The sequence below is a fragment of the Haliotis rubra genome, unplaced genomic scaffold (assembly GCF_003918875.1).
Source record: "Haliotis rubra isolate DU_JTF1 unplaced genomic scaffold, ASM391887v1 Scf117, whole genome shotgun sequence".
In the NCBI taxonomy this organism is placed as follows: Eukaryota; Metazoa; Mollusca; class Gastropoda; order Lepetellida; family Haliotidae; genus Haliotis; species Haliotis rubra.
In genome coordinates this window covers 750,586-769,565 of record NW_025765081.1, presented here as the reverse complement: position 1 = coordinate 769,565, position 18,980 = coordinate 750,586, and the positions used below count along the sequence as shown (strand labels likewise).

Genomic DNA, 18,980 nt, shown 5'->3' with positions numbered 1-18,980 from the left:
ATTCAGGGTATGTGTAAAGATGAAATCGGCTGGATGTTGAAACTCAGGTGTATTCAGGGGTATGTGTGAAATCTGATGTATTTATTACTTATTGATTATATTGATTATTTTTGCCAGTTTGGTCTAAATAGGATTGTGAAAAGTCAGACTGTGTATTGACAAATGAACTGTATTGCAGTATATTGCAACATACCCGTTGTGAAACTGATTGTGATATATCGGCAGCTGAAGTCTTTCACAGTGAATGACACTCATTGTACTTGCAGATCCTCTTTACTAAAGCCTCAAATTGACTTTTTCCCTTCCGTAAATAGTTTTAATGAGCATGTATCAGTTGGTGGACACTGGCACTTTACAAATATCCACTATTATTATCTTCATACTAAGGCCCTAAAAATAATTGTTATGGATCTAATGACAGCATTATGGAAAATAGGTTGGACAGTTTGGGATTATTTCTGTCTTTTTTAACTTAACTTGTAAAGTAAGCTGTTTTCTGAGATACTGTGAAAGGAAAGAAAGTATGTGTAAATTTTAACTTAAACCATTGATATCTTCCCAAAACATGCTATATTTCTTACAAAACATAATTTTCAATATAAAAAGTCTGTAAACATAATTCTGGGAATAAAAACATGGAAAAAAACAAACAAAAATATTTTGTTTGAAAAGAACAGTATACTGATAACCTAGTGCTGTCCTACCTATTACTAGTGATGACAGTGTTTACAGTGGGGACATCACTTCTGACTGCAGAAGAATTATTGATTCCTGGAACACAATGACAGCTCCTAACACGGCTTGACATTCTTTAAAGTTCAGTTTCTTGAACAATTGCACAATTACTGATTGTTTGTTTATAAATAATCTGGAAACCAAAGTTCTTTAAGCTATTCTAATTCTACTTCTTGCTACATGACAAACACTTAATGATGTTTAAGTCTACAGTTCAACAGGAAATGTAATTTGTCACAAAATATTACTGCATATTACTCCTGCCAACTTAATTATTACTCTTGCCAGCTTAATTATGGCAGTTAGCCAACTAGGTGAAACTCACATTCAAAATGTTTACTTTACACAAGATAAACACGTAATACATGTCTCCATGTTTAAGAGATCTTTACAGCAAGATGCAAACTGCTTGCATCCACCAAAACATTCAGGGTCAAGACTGGCATCTAGGAAATAGACTGAAACCCAATGATCACAAAGCTGAATGGGAGGATGTTTACAGGGGGTAGGGGTGGGGGGTCCAGTTGATGCCCTGGGGGCAGGGCTGGCACCAGATGGGGGACGGTGGTGTCATATAGGTCAGTTTGTAAACAAGCCTCAGCCTTGGGAGAACTGAGCAGACAGTGTACAGCAGATGGTAAAATTGACGCCAGGAAATGACTTCAACCTGACCTGCTTTATTACACAACTAACTGACCTTCAGTGAAATTAACATGTGTAATTAACAATAATTAGTCAAATCTGATACATGTATCACTGCAATGCAACATGCTGTTTGACAGTCATGAAATTAACACCTTGAAATATACGCCACTTCACCGAATATAACTCAATATTTCTTAATTGCAATTAACACATGTGTTAATTGGCGAAATGAGCATCATTAACTCATCTGCAGTACATACTGCACAATAAACATGACACCACTCTGTCTCCCTGCAAAGAAAGCTACGCATTGTTTCTATTGTAAAGTGCCTTTTCAAAAGTAATTAGCATTGTTTAGCCATGCTACAGATTGTCTGTGCTTTTGTTTGTATATTGACTTAATGGAAGTACAATGGTCAATCCTCCTCTAGAACAACAGCGTCTAAACAATAAACATTTATCACAACATTGTCATGTTTACAAGATGAAGGGATTAAAGCTGGGTTAAAGAAGGAAACTGAGATAAGCCCACACAAAATTGCACAACAGTTACTCATATGGCAATTAATCCCCGTTTTTTAAAAAGTGAAATTCATGACAAAACCAACACGCCTTGAATTTCGCTAATATGCCCAACATTTTTTCACAACTGTCTTTCAGAAACTCATGTATAAAAAACACAGGACTTGTAAAGATATGTATTAAGATAACTTTCTCAAAGGAAGCACATTCTTGCAGGAACTAAAAAAAATGTTTTTGCTTGTAAACACTAAAAATATAAATTCTTATGAATATTTAGATAAAAATTGGATTCACGGCAAATGTTAACCTAAACTCTTAAGTAAATACAAGAAAATAAGAATATATGATTTACAAGAAAATAAAACATCACTCCTTAAACTTTATTCAAACATTTTGAATTACTGTATTTTGATATTGCAAATGTCCTCATGCAGAAGATCCCTATTATTTACATGAGCAATAACACGAATATCTGACATCACTCATGATCAAGTGACTTCAGTTCCAGAACATCACTTATTAAATCCTATATAGACTAGGATGGGGCGAGTAGCAAGGATGGAGAATACTTATAACTTTGCCATAAACCAAGGGATATACCAGCCACTGAGAATGTTAGCATGAGCTATGTTACCTGAGGCTGTCATGGGCAATAGCAATATTTAGCACTGGCATCTAAGCTTCGAACTAATGGAATAAATAAGTTTTCCAAAGCTAGTGAACAATGACCCCATGTTCAATTAACAGCTTCCAATCTGATCAATACAACATGAAATCTGTAATGGAAACCACTACGTTGAAGAAGTGATGTCATACCTTCACCATGTTTAATAACCCACAGGCTGGAAGGGTTCAAACCTTGTTATTCATGGACATTAGCCATTCTGACAATGTTTAGGATAAAAATTAATTTCGACCCAAGCTGTTTAAAGCTTGACCGGACAGAGACCACCACATCTCACACAATGTCCTTAAGCCTAAGCTATCCATTCATTAGCTTGCACTTTGTCCGATATTTACATAAGCATTTACTGGAGGACAGGAGGTTGAAGCGAGCCACAGGACTTCCAGAGACAACAGTGAGTGCCTGTCACATGCCTTTCAGTACCATGGCAACCTTCGACTAGAAATGGCAACACAACTTTATACAAGCATTGTCTTGAATGGAAAGTCTTCATCCTTTGGTCAAAGTTCCCAACTTGTTTTGGTTTTTTAACAAGATGGACGCCCTCGAAGTCGAGGGGCAATGGAGGTGTGAAACCTTTTACCTACCGTTCTGGCCCTGTAAAGCGAGGCACTCCGGGGACAGAGCTGGATGCCATCCATCGTCTGAACCAGAACGTCAAACTCCATCACAGAGATGTAATACTTGGCAAGTTTGTCGAAAAAATTGCTGTCCTCGGATTTAGGGCTGCGCGCCCCAACTTGTGATGATACCCGTCCATGTGTCTGAAACCTTGTTGCTTCCAAAAACTTAGCATAACTTATCGGGCTAAAAATAGCAGGGAGGTGAAGAAGTAAGGAACAGACTCTGGTAGTGTAAACCTATCTCTCTCCACAGGCATGTGCCACTCACAGATCCAAGGAGAGTGGGTGGGAGGGAAGGGGAGGCAGGAAGGGGGGTGGGGGGTTAGATTGGCAGCAACTGCTTAAGGAACATCAATTTCGCTGTGAAGAGTGTGCTCACATGAAGATGGTCAAGGTGGTGATAATGGGCAGCAGTCAGGAACATGTATCATGCCTTGCACTGCCAGCTCCATAATGTCCACCATGGGGTCAGTTGATGGCCTGGTCAATCAATCACTGGATCTCTATGAAGCTGTGCTGGTTTATGGGTCTGTTTATGGAGTTTGTCAAAACTCAAAGATGATGGCCTGCAAATGAGAACCATTGATGGCGGCCAAGGGACACAGGACAGAGGTCATCAGAGGCCAATGGTCGATGGATCTCAGCAGACTGCAAATTAATGTAGCACTTTTCCCTGGAAAGCGCTAAGTTCTTACAGCTATTATAAGACATAGATTCCATAATCCTTGGGGATGCCAAGGTTACATTTTGGCTAATAAATGTTTTTGAAGCAAACGCTGTAACCACTAGACTACCCCACCGTCCCTGCTGTCACATTTCAAAGCACATTTGTGACACCAATCAGTAACTTTTCTTGCTCAGTATAAATATTCAGCCTGTTTCAAATTTGCATTACCTTCAGTCTGTTTCAGTAAGGACCAATGTCATATGATATTAAGTGACCTAAAGAAATTTTACTAGACTCTGGCTTCAGGCTGGCAGCGTACAGACTGAAATCATATTGTTTGGATAAAAGTGTATACACCACCTGAAAGATCCCCCCAGACCTAGTGCAATCCTTTCCCACGCTGTGCTGATCAGAAAGGAAATCATTTTGACATTTCATGAGCAAAAAACATCCCATACCTTTAAGAAAAAGATCTCAGCTACCTCAGGCCTAACAAAACTGTCTAAAAATCCACATTTAAAAGAGCAGCCCCTTCGGCAACAACACTGACTACATCGTTTCCAGACCTCTCAAACAAACAGATCTACAACCAAATCATTCAACAAGTGAGTGAGGGAGTTTGGTTTTACGCCGCTTTTACTTTTCAGCAACGTTCCAGCAATATCAAGTCGGGGAAAACACTATAACTGGGCTTCACATATTGTAGTCATGTGGGGAATCGAACCCGGGTCTTCGTGACGAGCGAAAGTTTTAACCATTAGACTACCGAACTACCCTATTCAATTAATGACGATTTAAGTAAATTCTGAAAGGTCGTCTCTATCCCTCATTTGTACAACTTGTTCCTTGTAAAGTGGGGCTCAACAGAATTCGATGTTGTATAGCAGCCAGTTTCAGAAGTGAAGAGAAGAACGTCAGTTTGGCTATTGAAGGACTGGTTGTTATGTTGTTCCTGCTTAACAATCCTGTCTCTTGGTAGAGCTGGTTTGGTTACTTCCACTCAGTAACCCAAGTTTTATCACCCTTCGACCTTGTGACAGTGCACAGGAAGTACTCGGCGCCTCCCAACTTCAGGGCAGTACAGGGGAACAAGTCCTTGACACTCTCTTGGTTTACCACCACACAAATATATGGCATGAGACACTAGCCTGTGCCAAGAGCTTTCAGATAACTAGGGGTGGGTATTGCAGAGAATATTCATATTGCGATATATTGCGATGCGAAAGCATGTATTGTGATTTGCATTGCAATAAATTGCATGAAGTATTTTTAAACAAAAAAACTACTTATAATCAAGTTACTGCTTGAATTATAAAGCAAAAACACAACCAAATCACTATGCTTGATTAACCTTTAATAACAAATTTTAATCATGATAAAATAAAAATGTGAATAATATTTGGCACAAATGAAACAAGGAAATATCCGAAGATTTCCGAGTGTTACGACGTTTTCTGAATGCATGTCAAAATACCGGTTTTCGATCAGCGTATCGTTTTCATGTCTGAACCGGTTATATTGCGCAGCCCTACAGATAACTAGCCCAAACATGTCTTTTAGGGACCGTTCATAACTTATGGCTGTGATGATGATTTTTATGGCGAAGCATGTACAATGTGAATGACACCCCTAAAATTTATGTACAAAGTAAGTGACCCCGCTGTATGGCATGCACAAAATTGCTGACCCATCCCTAGTACATGTGTACACACACACAGTACTGTGTACAAAACTGATGACCCCCACCTACCTCCCCAGAACAATATGAAACTCTTTTACATAGCAAGTACTGGATAATTATTATTATTTCCTGTCAATTTTCTTGGGTAGTGACTGAAAGTTCCGAATCGGCCCAGCAAAGAAACAAAGTCAAATTGCTTCAGAACGCTGATCTTTGATTGGTTCAACAACCATGTAACCTTCATTTGATAAAGCTGTTGAAATGTGTTCACAGTCCACCTAACATGAGCCTTAAAGAGGTGTTCTTGACCATATAGCTATTGCATTGGAGTGAAAGTTCACATTTAAATGAGACTGCATATACACATTTAAAACCCTGTACAGGGGCAGTGGGGTAGCCTAGTGGTTAAAGCGTTCGTTCGTCACGCCGAAGACCCGGGTTCGATTCCCCACATGGGCATTGGGTACAATGTGTGAAGCCCATTTCTGGTGTCCCCCACCGTGATATTGTTGGAATATTGCTAAAGTGGCGTAAAACCATACTCACTCACTCACTAAAACTCTGTACACTCATTCGTCAATTTTGCTCGATCTTGCAACAACTTGTACAAGCAAAGGTTCTGAGGACCATATTGCCACAGAAATCCAACAGTTCAATGAAGGTTGTTACATAACAAATCATGCCTTGTAACCAATACTGACAATTTTATCAAAAAGTATGTAAATTTACCGGCTGAATTTTCCAATGTCATGCCATCACATGTAGCTACAGCTGTTCCCCAAGACTAACATCTTGTTTCTGAAATGAACAGTTCCTAAATTACAATCATAAAATATGATTAAATGGGACCCAGAGACTTTCTTCATTTTCAGAAACTGTGGAAATCTAGACTTGCCATATAATCTAGACTTGCAATGGCTTGGATATATACTGAACAACATTAGAAACACACCACCCAATATAATACGAAATATCCCCGTCAGACTGAAATGTACCCATGATATCGGAGCATCGTCAGTGCATTTTAGTGTGGTGCGTTTCTAATGTTGTTCAGTATATTTGTTTCAGGGTCTGTATGACAGACTACATTTCCATTTGTAACCAGATTAACCCATAGTCACAGCACAAGGGAACCAGCAGATCTGCCATTCACATGGGTGCCACGCTATATGTGCTTCATGCTTCCTGCTTTAATAGGATGTTTATGCAAGGCAAGGCTTGATCACATTTATACATCAGAACACTCAATCCGGATCAAGTTGATGTGATCGTTTATTTAAGCTGTTAAGAAATGAGTATTGACTTTCTCTTTAAAGTTTCACTGAGGTCATTGTAATATACAGCTATGGCCTGATTGCCTGGATCCAATTCGCTACTCCTAACAGTATCTTTCACCAAAGGTGACTGGGTACCATTCATTTTTGTAACGTCCCTCCATTTAGATTAATGGTGGACTTTAGCTGCCTTGAATACTGGTGTACACCCTTTGATGTCCGCTCACAACCAAAATCTATTTCTGTTGATCGATACGTTTGGCACGAACAGTGTCATGAAAAAAATTAAAACTTTTCTTAAAATTCATTATCTGCCAGTGTCATCAACGATCTCAAATTTTCATGAAAATCTAATGAAAAGGGAATGAATTTACAGCGGTCGGACGTTTAATGACATCAAAAATTGACTGGAATAGTAACTGATAAAATCTAAATGTGTGTGTAAGTGCATATTGTGCAGGGCTCTATATCCTTTCGATCAAATAATACATACATGATCCTAGTTTCTAGTTTCAGTCATAATCAGAAAAAAAGTGTTCCTGCTTTAGAGATTAAATCTGTCACATCATCATGTAACTAAACTGGTTGCCAAGCCGACATTCTGCAGCTGCAGTAGAACAAACGCATCAAGTATGAATTCTTAATGACCAACTCCATGCTCTTATTACTGCACCGACTGGTTTAATGAGTGGATGACATCTGAATGACCTTGGCATCTAGGATGTGTGAAATGTGTGAGAAATGTAGATAAACGAACATAAATAGCTCACTTAACTGTTCAAACATTTATTGGTAATTTGGTGAACCTGCAGAGGGCCATCTCACAGTTTGTTATCTTTGGTGACCTTGACCCTGCCTCTGCGGCAGTGAGTTACCAATTAGTGAAAGAGAGATTGCTACTCTATGCAAACTTTGTTTTCTCAGCTTAACATACTTAATCTAATTCTCAGGGTTTTATGCGACACGCAAATGTGCGTCCAGTACATGTAAATGAAGAGAATGGATGCTGAAAACAAATTCACTGCATCCTGAAGGACGCACAATATTATTCACTGTACCCAAAACACATCTATGACTTTGTGTGTTTGGTTGTTTCTTTCAGAGCAGTTACTTGCATTATTTCATCCACCAGTCCATATACATACATAAATACATTTAGATAGCGCTAGTTTCTGGCATGTGCCACTCACAAGCGCTGGAGATGAGTCTGGAAAGACACTCTTCAAGTACAGTAGGCAATGATGAATGATTCATTCCAAGCTCTAAAGAAAATATCAAAACGTACAGTTCTCTACACCGTTACTTCACAGTACCCTCACATTGCCTGAGCAAAGACCCCTAGAAATAATAATTGGGGGTCCCCTGGACCCCCATGTTTGCAAGTCAAGGTACAACCTGAATTCTCATGTTATTTCATAATGCATACTCTAAATGCTCTTCTAAATTACTTCAGTTTACAATCAGAAAAACGTCTCTTGGAGACACGACAATAGTCTGTCTCACAGTCCCTGAACCACATTAATTTCCCTACTGCCAAGCCCTCTCTGCAGTGCTAAAGCCCTAAATAAAGCAAGTCTAGATTTCCTCAGGTTCTGAATCTCTGGTCTCCCTAGGGCTCCTTTTCAATATAAATGGGCTTGTTTGTTACTATCAAAATTATATATATTCAGAGACTAAGCCTTAGTCAATCACGACAACAGCAAGTTACAGTACAACTATCCATACCAAAAGAAAACTACACCACAAAGCCACAAATTACAGCAGTATCAAGACAAACTTATCAACTAACAAAACTTCAAGCGTTCCTTTAATGTTTTCTAGTTTCCATCACCAGCTATGAATAGCGCGCTGTGGTGATGAAAACTGGAAAATAATAAAGAACAATTGAATTTTCCTGTGTTCCTTTATTTGTTACTCTACGTATACTAGTTATGTTCAGTCTGTGACTTCAGCCAGGGGTCTGTTGTAAGCCGTAACATTTGTTTTGGTGGGATCAGTTTCAAAAATAAAAGTCAATAGTTACCATAGTCAATCCAAACTGATGCCTAGTTACAGGTTCAAGTAGATTGAAAAGCTATTGGCACAGACAAATTTTGAACTCTAAGCAACCCAAACCTGCTATGGTAGAGTTTTATGTTTCAAACTTTTGTTTGTTTGTTTGTTGTTTAACGCCGCACTCAGTATTATTCCAGCTGACTGTCAGTCTGTAAATAATTGAGTCTGGACCAGACAAACCAGTGATTATCACCATGAGCATCGATCAACGCAATTGGGATACCATGACATGTGTCAACCAAGTCAGCGAGCCTGTTAGTCTAAGTACAAACATGGGTTGCTGAAGACCAATTCTAACCTGAATCTTCACATGTCTGTTTCAAAATAAAGTCATTGGTAATCAAACACTTACTCAATATGTCTAAGAAGTTTAAAAGCAAAATTGACCTGCAAATCCTGTTAGGTTTGAAACGATAGAGCATTTCATGATACAACATGTATCATGGTACGCATGTCACATGATACACAAGTATTGCTTGTTGAATATGAGGGACGCCAAATTCTTTACAACTAGTGTGACGGTCTTTGAACAGCATTTAGAAGTGAAAGGCAAGAATTTATGGATGTCAACTTCTTTATTTTGATGGACACGACGTTTTGGAAAATATTCTTACTCCTTTATCAATTATGTCAAGGAGCATAATATTCATGCATAATTTAACACACAGCGACACTGACAGTTTTCGCATTCCCATGGTGCTGCTGATACTGACATATTTAGATGAAATACAAGTTTCACAAGGCAACTTTAATCAACATCTTTTGCAACTTTTGTTCTAGAATCCGAAAACAAAATCAAGCATGCGTTCAGAATAATTGATCTTGCTTCTCTGAAACCACAAGAACAATTAAACTTCCAAAATCTTAATTCCAGTGAGAGCTTGTGCAATCTAAGTTCTGAAATGGAAACTGAAGGTGAATGACAAAGCATATTTTAGCTTATTTGAGTGGTACATGTATATTTAAGTTGGAGAGTCAGATAGGGACAAAAGTTTATGGATGAACAAATTCTTTATTCAGGTGATGTGACGTTTTGATACAGAGTCTTGTATCTTTGTCAAGCAAGTATCATACTTGCTTGACACCGATACAATCATTCATAAAGATTGTCCTTATCCCAAAGCATATTTTGACAATCACTGCCAATTTAACAGAGCTGTAGGATAGAGCTGACAGGTCATTATGTCTCTAACAAGTTAAAACTATGCAAATGCCCTTGAGTTGAACTCAACTGCTCCGGAACCAGTGAGATAGTCAGCTTACTAGCTTCTTGCTCTCATGGCTTAAACCAGTTGTATCTCATTTCCTGCAGTATAAATCAGAATAAATCTAACACCCTTTGTCCATCACTCAACACTGACGCACAGCACACCTGTATACTTCAAACACAGCAGCCAGGTAGACGACGTTGGACAGGTAACAAGGAGTAGACCAAGCCTCTACACCCACACGATCACAAATGTCACAGGATTGTCTTGGTATAGACCAGTAGGTTCTCCTTGAATATCAAAATAACAGGTTGTTGTTGATAGCACAAGGTGACAGTCTATGTCTCGTCTCAAAGTGAAGATGGTCACATTTCGACAAATGCAGTGAGCATGTATATTATTTTTATTTATCAATCAATTATTAATTAAGTTACAGTTTACGACCTGTGAAGATCCGGGTTAGAATTTATCTTCAGTAACCCATGCGTGTCGTAAGAGGTGACTAACGGGATCAGGTCAGGCTCGCTGACTTGGTTGACACATGTCAGCGTATCCTAACTCAACTTTGGTTGAGTTGAGGTTAATTGCATAGATCGATGCTCATGCTGTTGATCATAGAATTGTGTGGTCCAGACTCGATTATGTACAGGCCGCCACCTTATAGCTGGAATATTGCTGAGTCTGCAGTAAAACTAAACTCATAGTAAAACTAAACTCGCTCACACTACATTTTATCATTATAATACTGATAGTATTTTAACTGGGATGGAAAGATGGAAGTGTACGCGACTGCTAGTTGTGTAACGATACAGCAATACAGTATTGTATCACGATACAAGGCTTCCGATACAATACATCAAATATGAGTGAGTGAGTTTAGTTTTACGCCGCACTCAGCAATATTCCAGCTATATGGCGGCGGTCTGTAAATAATAGAGTCTGGACCAGACAATCCAGTGATCAACAGCATGAGCATTGATCTGCGCAATTGGGGACCCGATGACATGTATCAACCAAGTCAGCGATGACATCCGCTGAAGATCAATATTCTAACCCGGATCTTCATGCGGGCATACATCAAATAACAATTCCTGTATTGCAACACATACGATTCATAACAAGTTATATCGATGAAAAATACACGTGAATAATAACAGAAGCTGTTCTAGATCAAGTTTATGCAAATTCTCTGATATTTCCAGGATGGATCAACAGCAGAATCACCAAACTATGTTCCTCCCTTACAATATCCCATCTTTGCTATATGAGATTTAAATACATTCAGGGTTGTGATTCACTTGTTATAAGGAAGAAAACATGAACTTATGAAATAAAAGTACTGAGTCTGGACTGACTGACTGACTGAGTACGGTTTTACGCCGCTTTTAGCAATATTCCAGCAATATCACGGCAGGGGACACCAGAAATGGGCATCTGTCCATGTGATGTCCCAGGTCACGTGAGGTCACTACTGTCCACTACAGATACAAGGATACACTAAGTGATACGCAGCACTTATGCAGTAGTCACAGGAGAGTTTATGTATCATGTATGATGTACACATATGACATCTGTATTTGATTCGTAAATAAAGATCAGAAAACACATACAGGTAAGCAAGCTGAAAAGGCCACGATGGGTGATGGCGTACTAAGTGAGTGAGTGAGTGAGTGAGTTTGGTTTTACGCCGCTTTTAGCAATATTCCAGCAATATCACGGCGGGGGACACCAGAAATGAGCTTCACACAATGTACCCATGTGGGGAATCGAACCCGGGTCTTCGGCGTGACGAGCGAACGCTTTAACCACTAGGCTACCCCACCGCCCCTACTGTGTCTGGATATGAACTGAATTGTATCACACCCATATTATATTAGAGCCATGTATCGTATCGTGCCTCGCCTCGTATCATTACACCTCTAGCAACTGGACATAATATGGGACAAATGTAGAGTTTATAGCTGAGAGTAGGTGAGGTGAGGTGAAATTGGGTTTAACATCGTGCTTGAGAATATTTCGCTCATATGACGAGCTGAGAGTAGGTACTCGTTGACCCGAAATATCAACACCGACATCATTATTCCAGTAAGATTAAAAAAAACAAATGTTTGCAATTTATGTTTGCGTCAATTCACATTGACAACAGTACGTGACAAACTTGATAACTCCTTTTATCATATGTCATGCTTCATAGCTTAAAGTACAGGCCCGTTAAATTTTTTTCAGGGAGTCAATATGAAAATAAAAGAACCAGACGAAACTGTATGAAGCCAAACCTTTAACTATAGTCAGTAACATACGGTTTACACGTAGAACTGACAAGCTATACACAAAAGCCCACCTTCTCTGCACGTTAATTGAATAAATCAAAATTCATTTTACTTTATTTGGCCAGACCATTTTTTTTCTTCTTGTTTTACGGATCCGCCGGTCATATTTTTTCAAGAATAAGAAAACAAAATAAAAATTAATTTTCCCCACTCCCAAAATAAAATCCTATTGTTTTTATTGGCCAAAAATGTAAACTTACAAAACAAAATTTGGTGATTGTTTTTTTGCCCCATACTAACTTCATAAAATGCCAAAAGTAAAACACTTTTAGTATTTAGAAGGAATATTACTTTGACTGGTGATTTTTATTTATATTTCCCTCTTGCCTTTAGGTTTTCTGAGGACAAAATTCTGTAAAACAAGAAATATAATTGGTCTGGCCTTATCATTAATTCACACATTTAGTACTATCAAGCCAGAAGCAGGATTTATACAAGAGCAAGGTGATGTCAACTGACAAGTACTGGCCACCAACTGAAAAGTTTAGTTGCCATGGTAACTAAATTAGCTAGACTATTGCAGCCTATATGTTTACACTTGTCGGTGAGCGGTGGGGTAGCCTAGTGGTTAAAACATCAGCTCGTCATGTCGAAGACCCGGTTCGATTCCCCACAAGTACAATGTGTGAAGCCCATTTCTGGTGTCCCTTGCCGTGATATTGGCAAAATATTGCTATACTCACCCACTATACTTGTTTGTCTGTGATCCTGTCACTAAATGCATACCATAATTGATTAAAACTGACAATCATGTTTAGCACATGCACTTTATTGAAGTATTTAAGATTATTTAATTTCAATTAAATCAGGGATTCTTAAAATTGACACCAAACAACTTTGTCTGAAAACAAAAGTGTTTGTAAGTTTTTTCTTTCTTCCCATACAGAGGAATTTTAACCTGTTAACTTTGTATTCAATGCAATATCAAACCAAGAATTAAACCCTTTTCTTTTTATTATTTCTGTCGTAAGAAGAATACAATCAGCCATCTTGTTGTATAATGTAACATAAGTTCATAATCAGGCACTGAATTGGGATACGTCTTATTCAAATTTGGAATATTGTACTGACGGTTTGTGCAAATTTGGGGATAAACACTGAAATATACCCAGTGTACCCAAGGATGGGTCGCTTACTGTATTAGAACTCAGTGTGCGAAATTTACGCTGGTCCTGTGGTCCTTGGCTAGTAAAAATTCATCAGGACCACTACATGATAAGTTTGCAGTAGGACTGCTGGCCAGTGAATTTTAAAAGTAAATCTGCAAATGTTATTTTGGACCAGTAAAGTACAGACAGGACCACTAATTATTGTCCACTCACTGGTCCAGTGGTCTAGTGGGATACTTTGAAAGGTTTCTCTCCCCCTGAGAACTCAGGACTACTGGGTGAATGGCCTAACCATTCAAGGATGATGGCTTTGTCAGTTTATAACAAATTATATCTTGTATTCAAACAAATATTCTACCATTTTCAAACTGTGGAAAGAAACAGTACCATTCTGTCACTAACTGGTTACCATGGAAACACAGAGATTCTGGATCTACAACTAACAAGGTGCCAATACCATACAGGGGTGGAAATAACTTTAAAATTGCTAGTGTACTCCGGTACAGTGGCACATGTAAAGTCACTTGCCCTGATTATTTTCCCACTATATCAACCGTTTTCTTGCTGATTTTTTAAATAAACAACATAATAAACATTGGAAAGTCAACTGGACACCGGTACACCGGTACAGTGTGATATACAAATTTGCTTGCCCGACAGAAAAAACACTGGACTCGGACGTCGGGCAATGGGTTATTTCCACCCCTGCCATATTTTTGTGTTGCCCGTAAAGGTTGAATGGGAGTAGCGACTCTGTCACTACACTGTAACAAGGTTACTAGTACTGTATAGTATATAACATCATAGAATGTTGCTGCATGTAAGAATTAGGGGCCCAAACGCAAAATTGGCACACAAATTTGGATGTTTTCAGGTGGATGATGATACCTCAAATACCCTGTATGATGAAATATTAACACATATCATCAGCTGATTTACCCACATATTATCATTCACTTTGTACACTGAGACTTTCCTTTGGGTATCCCAATATATTTTCATGTCACAATGTCTGAACCTTTTATCAACACAATTCTGCTGAGAAGTTGCTTCAGGTGACTTCTAATTTGCATCTGTCCATGTGATGTCCCAGGTCACGTGAGGTCACTACTGTCCACTACAGATACAAGGATACACTAAGTGATACGCAGCACTTATGCAGTAGTCACAGGAGAGTTTATGTATCATGTATGATGTACACATATGACATCTGTATTTGATTCGTAAATAAAGATCAGAAAACACATACAGGTAAGCAAGCTGAAAAGGCCACGATGGGTGATGGCGTACTAAGTGAGTGAGTGAGTGAGTTTGGTTTTACGCCGCTTTTAGCAATATTCCAGCAATATCACGGCGGGGGACACCAGAAATGAGCTTCACACAATGTACCCATGTGGGGATTCGAACCCGGGTCTTCGGCGTGACGAGCGAACGCTTTAACCACTAGGCTACCCCACAGCCCTCGGCGTACTAAGTTCTAATGCCACTGTTTGTTTTGTAAACAATCAAGCATATTGTATTCAAGGAACTAGTTAAGTGGGCTGTAGTTATCTATTATGCAGATTTATGCACAATGCAGCTTATCTACAACTCTCACTGAAACTTACGTAAATGACTACAAGGTACCAAAATATTGTTTGTGTATTCATTTTAATGCACATATTTCCATTTCCAGGCAACACATGTTTTAAGTAGATACATAACGTAGTGATACAAGGGAAAGGGAGACGACTCTGTATTGACTACTTCGATCTATGAATCATTTAACCTGCATGAAAGATTGAATTATTACTCCACTGGAAAAAATGTAACTTATGTCTACTTATACTGATACAGGAAATTTGTTCAACAATGAGAAGCATTTATTTGCTGGAATAAAGGGAAGCAACTCTTGAACATCTCATGATATGTGATGGGTGCACATCACCTTGGTGTCAAACTGTCATAGTGTCTTTAACACATCTTGTATAGACGATTGAAATGTTAAAGTACAAATAACAATTTGAAAAGTAGATCAGACATAAAGCAGAAACAAGACAGACATACCATGGATATTTACAAAAAATCACACACATGGCTACATATTCAGAAAATGTTTTGAATGGTTCTACGAGTCTTTACTCCTCTGAGCTGCTGGGAATATGAACAAATCGATTTTGTATTCCAAAAGGGAAGGAAGAAAATAATGCTAGTGTTTGTGTTCACTTACAGTTTCAATTTGTAACAGGGAAATTGTTTTATTTTGTTTAAAACACCCATAGCTGTTTTCACTTTCTCACAATTGTGTTTTATCAGACTCATTGTAAGAAACGTTTTCACTGATCGATAATAAGCATGGATTGACCATCATGATAGATTGAATGTTATGTAATGTAAGGATACTTTATGTCATGGGATGGTAATTTGAACAGTGAGTGAGTTTAGTTTTACTTCACACTCAGCAATATGAACAGCATCATTATGACATAAAAAGCCTTTGAACAAATATATGAAAGCAACGCAGCATATACGACTTTCTTAAACTAGAGCCATGAGGTATTGGTGTTAAGTGAATTGTAATAACTAAATGAGTTAATTGGGCTTATGAATAAGCCATAACTCTGTGGCTCATTAGCTCAATTTCAGATTCCTTTGTGATTATATTGTTTGATTCTGACAACTCTACTAAATTGACCTGATCTGAATAATCACAGGAGCTCTATTTCAGCCACAAACACACTTCCACAATATATAAAACATGATAAAGACATAAAAAAAACAAATGTATAACACTTGACATATTTCATAAATGAAGTTAAATCAAAATGACAATCATAAGTAATGACCAACAGTTAAGTTTAGTCAAATGACTGGATACTCAAATCATTGATTTTGAAAACATGTGACATATGTAAGACCACGTTGTGTTTACATCCCTGTTCATAACGCGTATCCCATTAACATATACGGTGTTGGTGTTGATCAGGATCCCCAACTTAGACATTTCCCAGTCGTTATTTTTGTTCTTAAAGGAAGTCAATTAGGTAATGTGTCTTTCAATGCTGATAATATAATAAACCGCCAGAACGTAAAATTTCTAGTGTCGATAATCTGATTTGAAGCAATTTCATTTCTAGAATATAACGTAAAATTACTTGTTAAAATAGGAAAATACTATACGCTTGTTCCGATGGTGACTTAACCATCAATGGCGATTTTCACCTTGAAAATCAGTGTCTTAAATATTGGAGAGCAAATGTATTATAATTCATGTAAATTTTCACGAAAATCAACAAAATTCGTCCATCTGTCACTCCACCTATTGCCATGCATATTGTGTCAGTGCGAAGTAAGGGGCATGAAATCTTACCTTTCATGCATAAAATATCAGCACCAGGCTTCAAAAATCCAAGCGCAGTCAGGAAATTAAATGCACTCAATACTTTATGCAGAATTCAACTGAAAGCTCCCGAAATCAACGACAACGAAGTGGCGCCGCGGTTCAATGTGCACTACAATCGATGACGTCACCAATTGTTGTCATTCAACATTTTCCACTCTCCATCGTTGAAGAGCGATACTACTTCCCAACAACATATATTGTTCTTTTAAAGATTAGAGTTAGTTATAGCACTCAAAGTTCTGATAGATTTCCCCCGATGTTTTGAAGACCGTGTAATACATTCATTAAAGAATAAGGTGATACAATGGACCAACCGACATGAAATAAGAACCACATCTTTTACGAAGACTCGGTCAGTTAAAATATTATTTGTTCGTGCTGTAATGGGCGTTCAAATGATAATTTAAAGAGTTCATGTTGAAATTCTGATCGTTAGAGTGTGTGAATGAATATGGTTTTACGCCGCGTTCTGATCGTTTGAATATTCTTTCAAATGAATATTTATGCCCGAGTTATACTGTCTAACTCGGTAGCCCAGTGGTCAAAGCGTTCGCTCGTCACGCCGAAGGCCCGGGTTCAATTCCCCACATGGGTACAATGTGTGAAGCCAATTTCTGGTGTCCCCCGCCATGATGTTGCTGGAATATTACTAAAAGCGGCGTAAAACCATACTCTCACTGTCTAACCTCACGGCTCTATTTCTGAACCAGGCCACACTGGGGATAAATGAACCTCAACGTCAATGACAGTTATTAAATGGCGGCGGGGTATATTGATCAATATGTGTTTGAGTAAAAAAGTTGTATTTTGGATTTTTAACCTACATTAAATAGAATGAGCATGGACATTAATACTAGAAGCAATACTATATATCTTATCAAGTTCCAGACGTTTGCAGAATCTTCTGAAAAGCAAACCATTACTCTTTTACTTTTAACAGGCCTGCTTAAAAATATAATGCTGTTGCATATACTTTAATATAAACAATAACAACAATGATATATTTTGAAGTAAAATATTAACGTTCATATACTACATATAATATTTTCGGATTTTGTGTTCACAGAGAAATGTATGTCAAATACGTCGATAAAATGATTTTGTGGCATATAAAAACTATTATTACAATCAATGCCCGATGTCACAATATGTTTGCTAAGTTTGATATATCTGGATATCGGTTTGATTGGAGATGGATAAATATTATATTGAAAAATAAAATCGAATTCCAGTCTAGATTACCACAGTTCCTGCAATTAAAGAATTGGATTTATTTAGACCAACGCTTTGTCCCCGAATATATATAATTTTGATAGTAACAAATAAACCCATTAAAATTGAAAAAGAGCCCCAGGGTGTTGGTGATTCAGGCCTGAACCTGGGAAATCTAGACTTGCTTCATTTAGGGCTTTAGCATTGCAGGGAGGGCTAGGTAGTGGGGATCATAACGTGGATCAGGGACTGTGAGACAGGCTAGGGTTTATTTTGTAGATGTATATTCATAAATAAGATCATTTCATTATTTGTGGAACATAATGTTAGTCCAGATACTTGTATACGGGTTTCAAAGTCAGAGCCGTCATATCCACTTGATGAATTTACTTTGATATAGAGGCGCACACATATATTGACGTCTTGTATTTTCAGTTGAGAGCAACTAACGATGTTGTCTTCTTTGGGACGGGATCAGATGAGGTCCACTGTTGACACAATACAATATCCTTCAGTAATGCAGTATATTACATTAGGATATAATTCACTCTTTTACCCAGAGGTCCATGCTGAGGCACCATTGTGCCTGAGTGGCTATAACTAAATTCATATGGTGAATGCAAATTTTGAAAATCTAGACAAACGTAATTCAAACGTCAGTTAATGGTGTTTTTTTTTCTGTTTTCCTCTAACATCATCGTCAGGGCGTTCACAAAAACGGACACGTTGTGATCCTTTTACGTGGGCTTCACATAACTCACAGTGTTTGTAAAGTAATAATTCCTCATAAATATATTTTAATCCTTGACGAGCCTACTTTTAGTGTTTCAACGCTAATTCTGGGTATGCTTT

At 38.1% G+C, this 18,980-nt stretch overlaps 1 protein-coding gene across 2 annotated transcripts in view; it reads right to left on the bottom strand.

Annotated features, from left to right (window-relative positions):
* The window catches only part of LOC124257471 (ras-specific guanine nucleotide-releasing factor RalGPS2-like), a 78,916-nt gene extending 61,887 nt beyond the window's left edge, over positions 1-17,029 (bottom strand). The window contains exon 1 of one of the 2 annotated variants that reach the window (XM_046691584.1): positions 16,884-17,029. Coding sequence is in view for 1 of the 2 variants with exons in the window: in XM_046691541.1 (XP_046547497.1) it covers positions 3,175-3,255 (81 nt within the window). In the remaining variant the exon portion in view is untranslated. Of the gene's footprint in view, positions 1-3,174; positions 3,383-16,883 lie in introns of those variants that run through there. The other variant, XM_046691541.1, reaches the window with a different exon arrangement.
* Positions 17,030-18,980: the final 1,951 nt, after the last annotated feature.